At 50.3% G+C, this 18,702-nt stretch overlaps 1 protein-coding gene across 1 annotated transcript in view; it reads right to left on the bottom strand.

Annotated features, from left to right (window-relative positions):
- Nucleotides 1–18,702, bottom strand: part of Ptch1 (patched 1) — a 53,626-nt gene that overhangs the window by 8,243 nt on the left and 26,681 nt on the right. The window contains exons 12-18 of the mRNA XM_015503972.2: nucleotides 13,803–13,921; nucleotides 12,853–13,255; nucleotides 12,147–12,456; nucleotides 7,466–7,608; nucleotides 5,213–5,396; nucleotides 3,477–3,757; nucleotides 1,033–1,170 (exon numbers count right to left, since the gene is read on the bottom strand). Of these exons, the coding sequence (XP_015359458.1) occupies nucleotides 1,033–1,170; nucleotides 3,477–3,757; nucleotides 5,213–5,396; nucleotides 7,466–7,608; nucleotides 12,147–12,456; nucleotides 12,853–13,255; nucleotides 13,803–13,921 (1,578 nt within the window). The remainder of the gene's footprint in view (nucleotides 1–1,032; nucleotides 1,171–3,476; nucleotides 3,758–5,212; nucleotides 5,397–7,465; nucleotides 7,609–12,146; nucleotides 12,457–12,852; nucleotides 13,256–13,802; nucleotides 13,922–18,702) is intronic.

The raw sequence follows: 18,702 nt of genomic DNA, 5'->3' as shown, positions 1-18,702 counted from the left end.
AAGAGCTTTTAATCAATAATTTCAACCAAACATTCCTTTTAAATATCAAAGTTTATAATCTCTGGGCTGCATAATAAAGGCCTTGAAAGACCAGAGATGGCACAGGTGGGAGACTTTGTGTGGACATGCATAGGCTGTGGCCACGGTGCCACGGGACGCCTGCCACAGAACTGCAAAAGCAAAGCGAGAAGTGACGTGGTCCAAGTCCAGCGCTAGGCTTCCTGGCTGGGATGTTCCAAGCCCACGTCCTCACTCAGTGAATGCCCACCAACAGCACCAGAGGCCCAGGCTCTCATCACGTCTGCATGCTGCTACGAGCCTTCTGAACAGTTCTCTGACCTGTCTACACCATGGGCTTGTCTCTTGAACCAAACCAAAGACCCCTCTAAAATTTGATTTCCTCCAACAAAACATTCACAAGCATCGGACGCATGGGGGCGGGATTTCCTGTTGACATCAAGGCTGGTTCTCTTACTTCCTGCCGTCATGGATTTAAAGGCTGAGGGTCGGGGAGCGGGGTGGACATGGGTGGAAGAGCCAGCGCCCGAGTGTGGGGCACCGGGGCCGCTGCTCACAGGTCGAGGGTGGCTCCCTGGGCGCCAGCTCATCTCGCCTTCCATCAGGCGGTCCCCACCAAGCGGCTGGTGTGGTCTTGTTTCATCTCCACTTTACGACTGTTTTAAAATTGGGTGCCGGCATGCCCACGCACACACTTGCACACATACTCCGTCCTGGGAACAAAACTGGCAGCTCCCAGACCCAAGGTGATACCTATGACAGTCGACCACATCAAAAGAGCAGACTCCGTGGGGCTGGCTCTGATGCCAGTGCAGACACATCCCTCAGCTCAGGGCTCAGGTCCCTTGCGGTGCCCTTGTCCTCAGACTCCCCCAGAGGGAAAGGGCTCCAACGTTTCAGCCCTGAGCCTGTCATGAGATGCAGGGGGAAACATAAAGGACCCCACTTGGCCAGTAAAGGGGCTGGAGGAAACAATCCCTTTCATCAAATTGTTGCTTAAACTTTCTCCCTTACCAAAGCCACGTGAACGGTGAACTCCACTCCGATGCCGACGGAGGCGATCAGGATGACCACGGGCACAGCGCTCAGCTTGATTCCGATGAGGCCCATCATGCCGAAGAGCTCTACCGTCATCAAAGCCAGGACCATCACCTTGGAGAAGGCAAACAGCGAGCGATTAGGGTGGGGCACAGCACACACAGGTGTCCAACAGGGAGGGCGCAGAACTGAGGTGACCTCACTTCTCCGCAAGAGCAGGAAGACGCCTGTGGCCCACATGCCATCAAAGGACTGACTTGCTGTGACCTTGGACAAGGTCCTCCCTATCACTCTGCTCTCCTGGGAAGGGAAATCCTGGAACAGTCCCTTTGTAAGAAGGAGCATAATCGGCCCAGTTCAGTATGGTCATGCAAGTTGCTTTTCCAATATAGCTGTCGTATTGTCGCGTAAGGCAAAAAACTATCAAAACGACTCCACTAGAGCCATCTGTGAAGAATTATAGCTGCACCTTTTACATAAATTGGCCCTCTGTTTCTGGTCTTCCTCATCTGTGGATTTGAATGATCATGGATTGAAAATACTCTGGGGGGAAAACCCTGCCCCTGTACTGAGCAGGCACAGAGGTTTCTCCTTGTCCTTACACCCTAAGTAAGATACTGTAATAACTACAGTCAGCATTTACCTTGTATTAGGTACTAGATGTCATCTAAATGTGATCTAAGGCTTACAGAAAGTGCATAAAGGTTCTGTGTAAGTAATATGCCATTTTATAAGACATATAGATATCAATGGATTTGGGTGTCTGGGGGCGGGGTTCTGGAATCATCCCCAGGTAATGACTGTAGTTTACAACAAGGTCTTTTCTTCTGATTTGATTTGTTTTTTAGTACCAGGGATAGAATCCAGGGGCACTTAAAAACTGAGCCATATCCCAGACACCCTCCCCCCCACCTTTTAAAAAAGATTTATTTAGAGACAGGGTCTTGCCAAGTTGTTTAGGGCCTCACTGAGTTGCTGAGGTTGGCTTTGAACTTGGGATGCTCCTGCCTCAGCCTCCCAAGCTGCTGGGATTGCAGGCCACTGCGCCCAGCTTTCTGCTTTGATCTTAAGCATGGAAGCCATCCGTCGTCATCTTTCGGCCACTCCCCCCATATCCTACAGCCATGGCTTCTCTTTCTATCATCCCCCTGTGTGAAAGAGACAAGAACCTTCTATGTGTTGTTAGGTCTGGAATGTCACAGGTGACACTTCTGAGTGACTGAGTTGAAACAGTGAGTTTTGAGATGCCTCTCCCTCCATCCTAAAGGGAGCTCATGGGATGAAGGGATAAAAAATCCTGGAGGGTCAAAGCAGTCTGGCTTGGTTGGAGGGTGCACAGGCTAAGTGAAGATGCCTTGGCCTAGGTCAGGGGGAAGCTGGCAGCGGCGGGTGTGGGTCATGTCGCGGGGTCGCTGCACTTTGAAGAGATGAGGAGCAACTGGGGCGGACAAGCAGACCCTGGAGTCCAAAGGAGCGGCTTCTAGCAGCCTTTTATCTCTCTTGTAAAAATGTGTGTGTGTGTGTGGGGGGAATGGAAAGAGCCGCGAGGCAGGTGCTGGAGTTTCTTGGGCCAAGGGGAAGAAAATACAAGTAAAACTCTCCCTGTATACAGAGGGCAGAGGGGGGAAGGCAGGCTCATTCTTCTTGCGGGTGGGGTGGCGGGCAGAGGGGAAGGTCGGGCAAGAATAATGGAAGGTGGACAACGTCCATGGCCTGAGTACTGTGAAAACATCTGCAGACTAAACATTTACCTTTTAATGTACCTGCTGCTGCCCAAACTTGTGCAGAAACAAAACCTGGTCTCTGTTTCCATAATTTTGGCATTTTAAAGGTTCTACTACACTCCATGGAATTTAAAGGCTGCCATGATTTTATTGGACTCTACATGAAACTCACTTCAAATCAGAAAGTACTTTGGAGAATGGCTGTCCTAAAAACAGGGTAGCAGTGGTGATGATCACTTCCCTGGGAGCTAAAACATACAGAAGTGCTTCAAAAGGCTTCTTCCCTTGCTCGAACCGTGGCCCTGACCTCTTTATGTCTCCCTTTCATGTCAAACACAGAGGAGGAACTTCTGTGCACCTTTAAGTTGGGGGTCACAAAATGACACTGGTAGAATTAAGAAGAAAGAAAAATTTCTACTTCACAAATGCTCAGAGCTGAAACCAAAGGTGCTTACAAAGTCCCCCATCTCGTATGGCCACGTTTTCAGGCTGCAATGCAGGGGACACAAGATTACGGCCATTAGAGGCTGTACCTCTACCATGAACCTCGCCACCTAGAGTAGAATAAATATATTCTGGATGATGCAATCGATACCCCACCTCCAAAGGGCTAGACATAAACACAACTTCCCGGCTGCAGAACGAGCTATGAGGAAAGGAATTTGACAGCCACAAAGACCCTTGTAATGAACTCACAATGATCCCAGCTGTCCAGGGGTTCAGCAGGAAGACCGCGCACACGAAGAACGTGCAGGCCAGCACCACGCTGATGGCCAGCAGCAGCCAGTGACGCAGGCTGATGTACTGCTCCCAGAAGAGGAAGGGGTAGCCGTTGGGGTAGCTGGCGAGCCCCAGGCTCGTGAAGTTGTTGCAGATGGTTCTCACTTTTTCAATGGCTTCCACAAAGTCCGAGGTGTCTCGCAAGCCGTTGAGGTAGAAAGGAAACTGGGCGTATTCGATGGGCTCTGCAGCGGGGACTGGAGAGAGAGGGCGCTGGTGAGAAACGGCCGTGGTGAAGTGCCTGCCGTGCCACTGCATAGACGTGACACAAGGAGAGAGGAGCTTTGCAGAAAACCATGCTCACAGCCCCTCTTTTTAACATAAAGGAGAAACAACATTTATCTTGGGCTCTTTATAATGCTCATATTTGGTTTAAAAAATTCTTTTTAAAATTTTTTTCCTTTTTTGCAGTGCTGGGGACTATACCCAACGCCTCTTGCATGCTAGGCAAATGCTCCATCATGGAGATGCTTTTTAATCAATAATTAACCTTCTTTGTTTTTTTTTGGCGGGTAGGACGGGCAAGCAGCCCATGATATGAGCATTTTTCAGCCCTCCATTCCAATCTTCCGGAAGCACTCGATCACTGTTTGTGAAGGGCCCAACACCTCAGGACTTCAATTTTGGGAATGCTTTTTGTCATACCGACACTCGTGAAGTCACCAAGTACAGACTGGTTTCCTCGATTGCTATGAGCACAAAATGATTCCAGGGTCATGCTTTGCTGAGAAAAATGCTCTGCTTTCTTACCCTTTAGCAATCCCACCAACTTACACCTCCCTTGCATCTTTGCTAATGCAATGCTAAGCCTTGGGCGACCGGGAAGAAACCCTCTTGCAACAAGCCTTTGGTTCCTGCCGCTGTGCACTGCAGACCCTCTGGGGTCATTCAGCTGACTTGCTGAACATGATTTGCCCTATTATAATCTCAACTATAAATTTTCATTAAGACAAGCCTTGGCTGCTTGCCACAAGACTCTGGGGTTTAGATACAGGGAAGCACAACCCGCTGGCTTCCCGGCCCTGCGAGCAGAGGACTCGTCTTCTTTCTCACGTCCTCTCTTGGCCCGATATCCGAAGCGCACACTGCTACTAATATCTCTAACGTAAATGCAAATTGAATCCACCAGAACCACCTTTCAAACTCTGGGCTGAGAGGTGAAAGGAAGAGGACACTGTTGTATACACTTCTCCGCTCTGGTTTAAACAGCTTTGACAGAGCACAGGTGCTTGGTGGCTTATAGGAATGACCCAACGTGCCAAAAATCCCTTCAACACCAGAGTTGACAAAGTTAAGATAAACATATAATCCCCGGCGATAAAACTCTGCAATAGTAAAATAACACTCAACCTGGAGGCGTCCCTGACGTTCACGGGAACAGCTGGCACTCAAGACCAAAGCCTGAGGAGTGTCTGAGAGTTAAGCTACAAAAGGAGATTAGAGACTCGTTTCCCAGCGTGAGCGAGCGTGGGTTGTATCCCATTACACATCCTCATCCGTCTCCCAGAGTTTTAAACTATAAGAAATATATTGTTCTATTTACACTTTTGAACCCTGGGTAGTGTCAACCGAGGAGGCTGCTGCCGAGCTTTGGGGAACGGGGCGAGGCGCCTCCGTGAGCTCCCAGGCCCCGCGGACAGCGTGCTACTTACTTCTCAACCGTGTTTCTGGCATGTAGTCGGCTTTGTCGTGGACCCACTCAGGTCGGTGAGGCCGGATGTTGGCCTGGGAGGCGGCGTAGGCCACGGGGTCATTGCTGACCCATGCGGTCAGGTAGATGTAGAAAGCGCTGGGGTTGATGATGCCGTCCGCATCCACCAGGCGCTGCGTGGGCAACTGCAAGACAAGAACAGAGGCCTTCAGAGACGGGTGCGGGGTGGACGCGCTCCTGCCCGGAAACCCGCGGGGCGCCACAGTGCATTTCCAACAAAGAACATGGCACCCAAGGAGAGAAGGTGTGCGGGTCCCACGGGAGCATGTGGGTTTCTCTCCAAACCCACTTATTGGAGAAGGCAATCCTCGGTTGTTTATAACACACACGGTCCTGCAGATGGCTCAGGAACCGGCTGAACCAATTAAATCTGAATGCTAAAAGGCTGTCTGCAGCCAAGGCGGGGAATGAACAATCTGGAGAAACATATTTATAGGAGGGGAAGGGGGGGAACCCTGGCAAGGATCCCCAAGCACGTCTGTGTGCAGTTAACCTCTGCTGTTAACACTGAAGGAAATGCCACCCAGTAAATGGAGGAGAGCTATAAAAATAAAACAACATCTGTATAAATTTTGCTAACACTAGCCTCCTATGACCCACGTATGCAAAAAAATGCCCGTCACCAGGGAGTGGAAGACCTGACATAGAGCTGCGGCCTTCTCGCTAATCTTATTTCTGAGACGTGGTCAGACCTAAGTGAGCCAGATCCCTGGGCCCAGCCAAGTCGCTCCCTCTACAGTGGATCTTGCCGGCTCTGCTCAGGTCAAGGTGCTGCAAGACGTGTGTGTGTGTGTGTGTGTGTGTGTGTGTGTGTGTGTGTGTTAGAAACAGTGAAAAAAAATTTTTTTTCCTGTTTATTTTAGATTTCAGGCCTCGTTCCAATACTTTTGGTCTTTTTTAACAAAATGAAAAAACCCCAGTGACAGTAGTTCCTAGAGAAAGAGGGAAGGGAGAGAGTGTGGAGGAGAGGGAGAGAACTAGACTTCGGGGATCTGGATTCAATTAATCGACAGGATACGTAACAACTGCATGTCTTCAAACCGTCTCTGGAATTACACAGCGCAGCTCCTGGCCGCCCTGCCTGAGGCATGCTTTCCTCCCTCCCAGGCAGAGGAAGTGATATTTGGAGGCCTGGCCCTGCCACATTTGTCCCACGGTGTCTCGGTCCCTAGCTCCACCCCAGCTCCCCGGGCACGTCCCTGCTATTGTCCCGCGGGCAGGCTCCTCTGCCCACACCCTTGTCAAGCCTGACAGCTCGCTGCACGCTGCTCTAGAGCGCCGACTTTCACACTCCATAATAACTCTGAACAATGTACTTTGTAAATCTGTCACCTTTCATGCCAGTAGAAAAGGAGAGACAATAAACAGAGCTGCTAAGATCATTAGCATGACGCTTTCTGCCTGAAGGTGAAGCCAGCAAACTCCAAAGAGCAGAGGGAAGAGGCTCTGCGGATGGCAGGAGTGGTCCTGACCCACCTGGACACACTCCAGTGCACGCCTGAGGAGTCAGAAGGGATGTGCTGGGACCCAAGAGTCACCAAGAGGATGCAAATGCACTGGGACGAGCAGCAGCTCACATGAGGGGAGGGCAGCAACCACAGTGGCAAGTCCACGCGGATCCTGAGGAGCTGCCCTCTGGAGGCCGCCATCAGTCTGTGCTCAGTGTCCAGGGCGTGGGTGCGGGTGACCCGAATGAATTAGGTATCAGAAATCCTCCAGTCCTTCCAGCAACCCTCTCCAATCCTCTAAGCCATCCAGCCAACCCGAATTCTGCTCATTGCAATGACTGCTACCCAACAAACCCATCTGTCCAGGTCTGAATACCATCAAGACCCCCGTGGTCACAGGTACTAGAAGGGGGAAGGACACGTGACCCAGCACTTCTAACCTGCACTGTCTCCTGCTCTTTATTTTGCCAATTATAACTGTGCTGGGGGTCAACACCTGTCCCCACCTGACGGAGGAGGAAAATGAGATTCCCTGACCTGCCGGGGGTCACACATTGAGCTGGTGGGATGAAGTAAGAATCAGAGCCCACTCGAGATGCTTCCTGCCGGTCCTTACGCCTCAGGTCCCCAGAGGGCACAGGCTGGGACCATGGACTACCAACCCATCTTCCCTATGGTAGCTGCCCCAGAGCTCCGCTGAGCCATGCCTGCAGAGACTCCCTGGGAGGCCCTGAGGGCCGGAGTACCTGACTGACGTCCACGGGCTTATCGCGGCTGCCGGTCTGCACGAGGAGCTTGTAGGCCAGGACCCCATCGTCTGATCCATTTTTGTAATTGTTTGGCATGATTTTCCCAGTTTCCCAGTCACTGTCGAATGCATCCTGAAGTCCTAGAAAAGGCAAATGTGTGGAATGCATTACAACTCTTAGCCAGAAGCCCCCTGGTCCCAAGGGGGTGGGCCAAGGACAGCCAGCAGGACGGGGGACTCCACAGTCTGCCTTCTACTTCCGCTCAGACTACTGGGTGTTCATGAATGGACAGCAGGTGGCTTAGCTCATTCATTGGTCAGAAGGGGGGGAGAAAACACACGTTGTACCTTTAGAAAAACATAACTCTGCTTCTTCTCCCCCATGACTATCTGAGAAAGCAAGAGAGAAAGACACGGGGCTCATTAGCTGGAGGTGAGCCAGGGTTCTTCAATGCAACCAGAAATTCTATGCAGAGGGGCAAAAACACATGCAAGTCCCAGCCTCAAACAGCAACTCAGCGGCTCCTGGAGCCCAGGGTAAGTGGACAGGACTGTCAATTCGATCCATCTGTTCGACTCGTGGAGCTAATACAAGCTGTGGGATCCGCTGCCAGGTTGTGTAAAGATCACAGCCAACACCTATTCCCTCCCCAACGCTCTTCCTCTCTGCCACCCTTCCTTCCGAGGGGGTGTGGGGGACGGGGAAGGGAGGGGTCTCCAGCGCACAGGGAAATACCTCACAGGGTAAATTTGGATCAGATTGAGAACAGGAAGCCACAGGCCAGTACAAGGAGGCTCTGTGAGAACAGATGACAAACCGCAAGCCCGAGGGGAGGGGAAGGAGAGAGCTCTCTGGGCTTGGGGGATGGGTGAGCCCACCAGCCACCACACACAGCTGGGCTTGGCCTCCATAATCAAAACCATCATTACAGACCTGACGGTTTGGCTACAGCTGTAAAGAGATAAGCGTGTTGGAAGAGAAAACAGGGCCCTGGTGACCCGGCCTTAGGGTCTGAGCGTTGGCTGGCATACAAGCTCCCCTCGGCTCCCACCCGCAGCTCCTCCCCAGTGACCTCCCAAGTAGAGCCAGGCCCCACAGCTCAGGAAACCTCGGCTTTTGAACAAGCCCTAGTGTATGGGTTAGGCGGAGATGGGGAGCAGGCAGAGGGTTTACTTCATTTCAGGACACGCCTTGGGTGGCTTCAAAGACCAAAAAAAAGAAATCGGGTTATGTGAGTGCTTGGAATGGTTGTGCTCTTGGGGTTTGAAGTTTGGGGGGTGGTTTATAGATTCCTTTTCCTCTGTTTTGAAAAACCAAACCCTCTTCCTGACCTGCTCTATGCACCGTTTTTATTTGAACAATTTGGGGATGAGGATGGGGGGCTGCGCAGGGAAAGGAGGCCCTGTTATAATGGGGTGAGCGTAGAGGACACAGGCGAGACCACCGGGATGGCCACGCTCCCCACCTCCAGACAGACCGTCTCTCACAGGGAGGTGTGCTCGCAAGTGGTACTGAACAGATGTCATTTTATGACCTAGAGGTTTTATTTTTGAAAAAATAAACAGGAGAGGAAAAACAACTGCTCCCCTCTCCCCCACCGCTTGACACCCCACTCCAAATAGGCAGGGTCTGTTTGCTGGGCCACAGTAGGATTTTCATCCCTTCCTGACTTGGGTGGCATTTAACCGGGTCCCTGTTGACTTGTGACTCCTGGGAACCTGGGCCACCCCAGGTATTCTACACCATCGCTCCTCCCTGTTCAAGTCCGGTGACCTCCCTGGAGACAGGCCCCTGGGTTTCATCATTCCCACTTTACAGATAAGGAAACTGAGGCTTGGAAAGGTGGAAAACCCCATAAGAGCCAATAGGGAGAAAGTGCCAGAGCTATTCTTTGACCCTGAGGGAGTCAGCTTGATCCACTCATGGCAGAAACTACCCTGAACACACAGTGGTGCCCAGAAGTGTCTGGTGAAGGTGTGTCTGGCCGAGACGGGCAGAGCCCACTCCAGTACCAATGGCATCTGGTGGGGAATTTGGAAAGGAGGGACCCAAAAATTGGGAGCACATTTGTTAAGATATATTTACACAGTCTTTTGAGGTCCCTCAGAGCAAAACCAAGAAGAAACACAGACCTGGGGAGGTAACCCTGCTGGCCAGTTAGCTCAACTTGTTTCCACAGTGCGGATCCCTGGGGTACTGTGCTCATCAGTAGACTGGAGGTTCTAAGGTACAAGAGGTCACCAAATGTACAGCACTGTTAAGTCCTTTCATGATTAGTTTGATATTTTCTTTTTCTTTTTTTTTTTTTGGTACCAGGGATTGTACTCAGGGGCACTTGACCACTGAGCCATATCCCCAGCCCTATTTTGTATTTTATTTAGAGACAAGGTCTCACTAAGTTGCTTATCGCCTCGCTTTTGCTGAGGCTGGCTTTGAACTCGCCATCCTCCTGACTCAGCCTCCTGAGCCACTGGGATTACAGGCATGGGGTACCACGCCCGGCTCAAAAATATTTTCTAGTATAAAGTTCAATATATGGGACTTTAAATCATTAACCTAAACTTCACTTGTGGAATAAAAACAAATGCAATTTGGTTTTTATCTCCAATTCCACACCATTTACACGTACATCATGACACAAGAGATGATTTCCACATGGACCATTTTGTATTTTTAGGAGTAAAATCAAAGAACTATTGGAATGTTGATAAAGACTGATGAGTGATATGGTTTGATTGGCAATTCCATAAAAAATCCAAGGCGGCACTCTCCCATCACTTATAAACTACACAAAAACGTTCATAAGGAAAACTGACTCAAGGCTTTTGGGAAGGGAATGTTCAAAGACCCAATCAGCCTCTCAACAGGTCCTCAAATCATCTCAGCAGCCAATGGACTCAGGCTCTGGTCATTTTGCGGCTGGGCCTCAGGAGGGTCAGAGAGAGTTCCAGGGTGGCTGAGACCCTAACTGTGACCATGAATGGATCTCACCAGGCCTAGTTGGGAGCTGTCCACCCAGCAACCAAAACGTGATTCACATGTACCTTCACGAAAAAGGATTCCAAGTTGGAAAGCATTAGGTCTCTCACAGGATGGAAATAACGAGATCACCTGCAGTTCTGAGGTGGAGGGCCAGCCTCTGTGCTGCCCAGTGACCAGCGGGGCCTAGCACACCACAGTGAGCCCCAAAGCCATGGTGGAGGACCCTGGGACACCTTCCTCTGTCCAGAGCCTGGCAGCACACAGCAGATGTCTTTTGTCATTTGTGGCAACGTATTTGCATGCCTTTGGTTGATGAGGGGAAAAAATGAAAAGCAGGGAATTTCAACTGCCTGGTTCTCTTTTAATTCACTGCCCAAAAACCATCGCTTTCAGGACTCAATGTTAAAAAAATAATAATAATAAAAAATAAGACTTGGAACAAATTCAAGTTCATCCCATGTGCATGCTAAGAAGTGATCATCATGTCACGGTGGTCTCTTCACCCTCCTCCACAACAAAAGTCAAATCTGGTATCGATGTATGAACGAAATTCTTAGTAACACAAGTTAAGGCCAGAAACTGTACCGAACCAATTTCCATCAAGTTCAAATTCAATCAAATTCAAGCTGTTTCCCATCTTGTGCAACTCACAGGGAAACTGCTGTCTAATCTTTACATACAAGCGTACTGACTTAAGACCCAAAAGGACACTTAAATCTGTGTTTAAACAAGCCTAATTAAGTGGGAAATTAAGACAATCATTTGGATAGTCTAAGCCAAAAAATGTTGGGGCTATAATTATTTGGGTATTCCAGTAAAAGCATTTTTGCTTGAATTGTGTGGATAATGATGCTGATTCTCTACTTCACATTGCAATGTGTCAACACAGAATAAATGAACAGATGTTCTTGGAATCACTGAATACATTTATATTCAGTCAGTTAGCAGGAACAAATTTAGACAATTTTTTTTTTCCTCTAGTTGACTAATATTTCCTAGAAATGTTTCTGAGAGCAAGGTAAGAAGCCAAGAAAGGCATTTTAAAGCAGATTTTGATTATTTATGAAATAGTATGAAATGTGATTACGCATTAATAAATTGACTTCATTTGCCAAATCAGAAGACGGTCAAAATGGACCTGAATACCAGCTAAAGACTGTGAGTGACGGTGCTGTCACGCAGACCCATCAACTATAACAGATGCACTGCTCTGGTGGAGGCAGTGTGTGTTGGGGAAGGAGGGACGTGAGAAACTGTGCCTTCCACTGAGTTTGCTGAACACTCAAAACTGCTCTAAAAATTAAGTCCATTAAAAATAGTTTTTTAAAGATGATCAAAATATGGAATCTTGATTTTACTTGGTACCCAAACTAGCCACCAACCCAAGAGAGAGCCACGAAAGCCACGGAGCTCCATATTGTATCACGTGCTTTCCCTTCTGCTAAACGTGTACTCGTTAATTCTTACAGAAGTTCCTGCGCCACCCGCCTGGGTTATCTGCCTTGTTTGACAGGTCAAAGCCCATTGGGGGAGGCAGGTGCAGGAGCAGGCTACCTATGCATTCGAAGGAACGCTTTGAAGTTGATGGAACATAATGTCAGTGCTGTGTTGCAATCTACGGCCTGAACCAAGGGACAGAGGAGAACCTTCCAGGGGAGCAGGCAGCTGGTGAGGAGCACGGCCCCCATGTGCTCACCTTGCAGCCAGTCTCTGAAGTGGTGCAGCCACATCTTGGGGAGCTGCTTGTCCTCCTCCAGCATGACGTACTTGACGTCGCTGAAGCTCCTGTGGAGGTCATACAGCAGGTGCTGGATGTGCGGGTAGTCGGCCTTCTGCGTGACGATATACATGTTGTAGAAAGAAAAATACTTGAACTGCGCGGCGATGAAGTCATACTCCCTGGTTTCCCGAGGGACAATGTCGGTAAGGTCCAGCCCGTCTCTCACTCGGGTGGTCCCGTAAAGGCTGACCCCCAGCAAGCCCAGGAAGAGGAAGATCACCACGACCTGTAAGACGAGAGGCATGGAATCAGCCTGGAGGGCCCTGCGGGCTCTGCAGGACCAGCGTGGAGGGTCTGTCCTGCCCTACTGGCCCCGCCTGGGCATGGAGCACTTATTCTCCCAGAGGGGGAAACGTAAAATCCTAGGCAGCACATTCCCAAATAACCTCATGAAGAATAAAGATGATCACAGCGTTAAGGAGTCAATCTAAACTCACGGGAATACTGGCTAAAAGGGCTTCACTCTACAGAAGGTGAGCTCGGGGCCTCAAGCTCTGCGGAATCGACTCCACTGACATCAACATGGCCAAATAAGAAAAGCAGAAGCACTCTGATGAACCCCCAAGGAGCTGCCTCCCTTCCACGCTGAGGGAAGGGAGAACGTGACGTGGCAGTAGATTACCTTGGCTTTTGGTTTCAGGAGGAAAGGCGCATAGTGCTTCTCTGCAAAAGACGAGAGTGTCCATTTGGTACAGGGGGGCTCGAGGCAGTGGAGGCTGGAGTCAGAGAACTGGGAGAGAAGGTCCCTGGTGGAGCTGGCACTCTCGGGGCTCTGGCAGCTGAGGGTGTCCTGGGTGACGGTGACAGGTTGCACAGAGATCTCGGAGCGCGGCTCAGCGGTGGTGTAGTAGGCGTGCGTGTGGGGGTCGTACTCCGTGCGCAGCTGCACGGTGGACTGCATGGTGATGTGCGTCTCGTGGGCGAAGCTGTGGCTGCTGTAGGGGGGCGGGGGGCTGTAGCGGGCATTCCCATGAGGCTCCGTGTACGCCTGGGGTTCGACCTGAATCACTCTGCTGACACAGGGGCTGAAGGAAGGGCAAATGTGTTGCAGGTTACGCGGTGACATGGTGACAGAGAAAGGCTGCGCTCGTTTTCCCTGATGACGGATGCCACCCATTCAAAGAGCTGAGTTTGTGGACTCCTGCAATGTCACGTGACTGACTTGGATGTGGGCCTGATGGAGGCCAAATGAATGGCTGATCCTAAATACGGTTCATGTGACGATGCACCCCTTCCAGCACTCCCCTACACCCCATGGTTTTTCTAGGTGGGTGTGCTTCAAGCTGGCTCTGTTCTAACACAGAGAGCTATGAGACACTCCCACCCTTCAGCAAATGTGGGTCACAGCCACCAGAACCCCAGGGTTTATGAGAACATTCTGTTGTGGGAGGGAGAAGCCTTGGGTCTGGGATGCCCTCCCAGGCAAGCATCCAGGGTCCATCTGTCCCTACCTCTGCCCCCGCCAGTCCAAATCCTGCTAACGGCCATGTTCCCTTATGAGACTGGAGGGGTTCCCTCAACAGCGCCCCTCTGGACCCCGCCAAGAAGGGCCACAGCAGTCTGAAAATGTACCTTGTAAAACAGCAGAAAATATCCAATCTCCTGTCCTCGCGCCGATACAAGTCCATGCTGAGGATGGCAGGGAAGATGAGCAGCACCATGGCAAAGTTGAATACCACCACCACCGCAGCCTAGAAGAGAGGGACCTGGGTCACCCACACGCCGCCCCCGCCGGCCAGAGCATCCCTCTGAAATAAGATGCTTCAATAACATCTGCTGCCATGGAAAGTGCGGGGAGATGGTGGAGTTTCTTGCCACTTTTCTCCTCTCCGTCATCAAGAGACCATGTGGCTACAAGAGGTCCCCTCCTGCAGATCCTTTCTACCTCCAATAACTCCACGACCCCAGAAGGTATAACGTGAGACTAAACAGACCACCGCTCCTGTCTTTCTGGAACCCCGACCACACCAAAGGCAGAACCGAGAACGTCCTTGAGATGCTTTATTTCAAAACAGAGAGACGTTATTTCCCTTGCAGGCGTTTCCAAGAGTTCACGCAGCCCCGATTTTACACTTAGGAATCTGTACATAAAGCGGGTTGAGTGTATAAAAATGTCACCTTTAAAACATAGAGTTTCACACATGTCCCCTGACGTTTTTAGTAGGCACATTCCAAGTAGCCTCAGGAGTGGCCTGTGGGGTGTGTGATCGAGGAGGTCAGGGAGTGAAGCAGAGGGACATTCCTGTGTGTGATTATACTACACAGAATAAATAAGTGCGGATTCAAAAGTCACGCCGTCACCTAGAATCAACACAGGGCTGGACTCCGCAGAGCTTTGGCAAATCTCCTGCTGACCTAGTAAAAATTACAAAATCTGGGCTGTTAATAGGCAAAGTCGACGGAGGACAGTCCCCTTCAGAAAAGCAGGGGAAGAGGCAGAAAAGAAAAATGGACCTGGAATGCTAAGTAGCCAGGAAATCATCAGAAATTTGCTTAAAAATTTAAAAACTAGTAGGTCTCTAAAGGAGACCTTTTCAAACTAGGTAAACAGCTCAGACAGAGGGAAGAAAGTGTGGCTATAACTGGTACCTAACAAATCAAGGGGGACCTCACAAGAGGACTTTGAAAGGAATTGTGAATGTGGGCTCCAGGTGAAGGAGGAGGCCTGAGCCCTGCCTTTCAGCAACGAATCCCCATCAAGTCTAGGAAACCGTAAGCAGCCAGGCACCTCATCTGAAGATTACTGAAGAGGTTCTATCTTGAAAATTCCTCATCGATTAAAAATCACAGAGCATGTTACCTTACCAGTCTAATGTATGCAAGGCATGTTATCGACTTGACAGGCAGGCCTACACGAAGCAGCACCTCACTATCATGACCAGGGAGGTCAGCTAAGAAACAGACACTTTCCTTTTTAAACTTTAGTCCTGTGCTGGGTGCTGGAGATGCAAAGATCTCTACGACTGCTCAGAGACAGGCAGCTACAAATTACAATCTGGGCGGATGCATATAATGTGTACATTATATGATACATAATGATAAAAGCAGATACCACCCAGGTTCCAGAGGAGCTCAGAGGGAGAGTGTGGGGGTGGGGTGGGGAGAGCTGTCTGTCAAGGAACGCCTCCTAGGATATGGTTCTGCAGGGCTCAGGCAGGAGCAGGGAAGGCCTACATGCTCCATGTAGAGCAGATAGGACTGGGAGTGTCCTCCTGGGTCCAGGCACTCAGGACCACAAGGAGAAGGAATGGGAGACTGGCAGCTACTACATGATTCAATTCCCACAGCAACCAGGAGGTGGACACTCTTATTGCTACTGACAGAAACCATCACCCAAACTGCAGAAGAGCCCATCTGCCTGACGTTTCCCAGTGGACTGGATTCACATGCAGCCTCGACGCAAAGCCCTCGGCCCAGCTGAGGATGGGGAGTTCTTGTAAGATCTGGTGGCCGAGAGGGTGAACTCGGACTGGGTTGGACCCCTGACCCATTAAACAGGGAATGCTGGGCAAACAGATGGGACACTGAGGATGACTTCCAGGAAGACGTCCCGGGGACCGGATACTTTCCACTTTTTAAACTACAGTCATTTACAACTCATGAATGAGATGTAGAGAATAAACTGTGCACCTCACTTTGGGCCAAAGTCCCCAGGATGAGGAAAGAGCCTCTGGTGGGCAGAGCCACCCAAGCCAATCCATGCAGCCCGGGCACAAACCAGAGCAGAACAGTGAGGCTGTGCGTGGTGGCCGGGGAGCTGCCGATCCTCATCAGCCACAGAAATCCTACAGGCACTTGCTCTGCCTCCTGAGGTAGAAATGGAGGGGTGAAAGAAGAACCCCAAAGCCAAATCTCATCGGACTCATTTTTTTTTAAATGGAATATTACACATGTAGGGAGATAGAGAGTCTGCAAAGAAAACAGCAGAACTTCAATGTCCTCAGAAGTGTACTAAAATAGCAGATGCGAACAGCAAGGATTCCTTGGGAAGAGAAGGCTAACTGCAGAGGCAGAAGGGCCTTTGAGAAATTCTAAGAGAATCAGAACCATGGATGGCAATGATCTTACACTGTCCAACCACTGTGCTTAAAGAAAATGTCCTTAATCCCAGAGCGTCTCATGAGTCACCTGTAGGGGGACCTGTCTAAATACTTGTACCACTGCAACAAGCAGGGCTTCTCATCTGGAAGGATTCACTGAAGAGCCCAAACCACTGGGTGACAGCACAGACCTGGGGAGGACATTGGGCCCAAAGAACTGCAGATGGGGCCAAAGCTTTCTGCCACTGTGGTGGCATCTGGACGGAGGGATCAAGGAAGCATATGACAATTTCTCCAGGCGGGGAAAATCTGTTTTGCTCATGCTACAAAATCCAAAGGTCATGTGGATTTATTATTGGACAGACCCACTTTGGGTCTCCTGTTAACCTATAGCATGCTGCAGACACAAAACACAAATACCCAGAGTCACAGCTTACTACAGGCATCTTAAGGAAAGAGAAGCCACATCAGGGTCAATTCTGAATGTCAATGCATATGAAAGGGAACAAGGGTAAACTTTCTGATGACCATGCAAAAATCTTGCCACATTTTTACTTTCTTTCTTTTTTTTTTTTTTTTTGTTTCTTTTACATTGCCCTCCCTGCCATTTCTTATTTCTAGTTTTGAGAGAGGGAATGAGCTGAAGAGTCACGGGAAGCCATTGGTCTAAAAGAGGACTTCCGGAAGCTGCAGATGCAATTTTCTAAGGCCAATATGGTGACTGAGAACAGAGGCACAGGACCCACAGTACTCATCTGGTCTCCGTGAGGTGCTTACCTTGGGAGAACCCAGCGCACTGGTTTGTGAAAGGCTACTGCTCACAAGGGGACTCAGGTAGCTTTTCAGAACACCACACCACGGGATGTCACCAAAGCAGAGTGTGCCTTGATGAACCATCGTGTGTACTAAGAGAGGAGAGGAGAGAACGAGAGAGGGGAAAGAAGAAGAGAAGGCGTGTGAGCAGCTGAGAACCGAGAGGCCCAAGGACAGCGAGGGAAAGGCCGCAGGCAGGAGGGGTGGAGGAGAGAGCGAGGAGAGAGGGCCCGCTGCTCAGAGGCTCCAGGACAATTTCAATGCCAGAACCTGCAGCACACGGAACAAGAACGAGGTGCCAGTGGGGGTGGGGCAGATGCACGCCTGTGCAGAGGGCCCCGGAACTCCAGCTACACCCTGGGTTTTACAGGCACCCTTCACTTCTCTGTCCTATTACTGAGCACCCAGATGTGGTCACTTCCTGTGTGCGGCTCCCACTTTCAGATGCGATTTCAGCCCTTTATTCACACACTCTGTTTCTATAGACTTAAGACAATCTAAATAAATAAATAAAATGCCCCTTTTCAATATTCTCTTGGGGCTGGCATTACGGTGACTGGCACATGATCTCCTCTCACACTCTGTCTGACGCTGAATGTCGGGGAACCTCGGACTGCAAACGCAGCAGGATGACCCGCGGCTGGGGCCTCCATCAGCCATTAGTGAAATGACATTCAAGCACGTACTGACTGGTTCTCACGTGACACACGTGAAGACCAGGAAAGCGCTCAACGTGTTGACCCAAGTTTCAGCAAGAACCGAATTCATGATCTGTCAGCTTCTCTCTCTGGTCACCATGCTGGACCTTCTGGCGAGCCGCACAGCCTGGGCGAGCTGCATGAAGGAACAGATGAACAGGAGACACCCAACGTGGCTTCCTTTGGGAACTGCCCACCACCATGAGGGCCAACGCTCCTTGACCCTTTCCTCGAAAACAGCTAGAGCCTTAAAAATTGAGATTAACCTCCAATGACATTTTGTGGTACCCAAGTCCTAGGCTACCTGGGTCAACCATCTGCTTCACCTGCTGCCGGGACCACTTTGGGGAGTCCTGTGACTTTCAAGTAACACCTGTGACTGATATCCAGCGTGATCCAGGGATCTCCCCTCCTGTGATCCACCTACACTAGCTCTTTGGTAGTGAGGGGACTCGGTTGGAGACAGGAGGGCAGAATACTGAGAGCGGATGTGCTCTGTAGAAAAATGGGAGGCATCTGAGTTTGCTGAAAAGAGACCAGAAGAAAAGAGAATAAGGGACAGGAGAGAATGTAGAGGCCGACTCAGGAGAGGGAGATGGGGAGCAAGGGCCCCTGAGGGACACACACTGCAGGAACTCCTCCAAGGCAGGGGACGGCCAACATACCCTCCTCCTGTGCTTTCTGATATTCGATTTTAAGTTACTGTCTCGCAACCTGGTCTTTGAACATCACTAAAATCTGCCTGAGGTCCTGGGGTCCTGGGGTCCTAGGGTCCTGGTCTACTTCAAGTGCAGCTCCCTGAGGCCACAGGCAATGGGTATAAAGCAGAAGGGAAGGAAGAAGCCTTGCAACTTTTGCAGGAAGGGTGTCAAGGTCTAGGTAGAAGCAGCACCTATTCCACCGACCAGAGCCGAGCCCCCC

The sequence above is a fragment of the Marmota marmota genome, unplaced genomic scaffold (assembly GCF_001458135.2).
Source record: "Marmota marmota marmota unplaced genomic scaffold, marMar, whole genome shotgun sequence".
Taxonomy (NCBI): domain Eukaryota; kingdom Metazoa; phylum Chordata; class Mammalia; order Rodentia; family Sciuridae; genus Marmota; species Marmota marmota.
The sequence above is the reverse complement of the archived record's forward strand: the minus strand, read 5'-3'. Positions and strand labels throughout refer to the sequence as shown.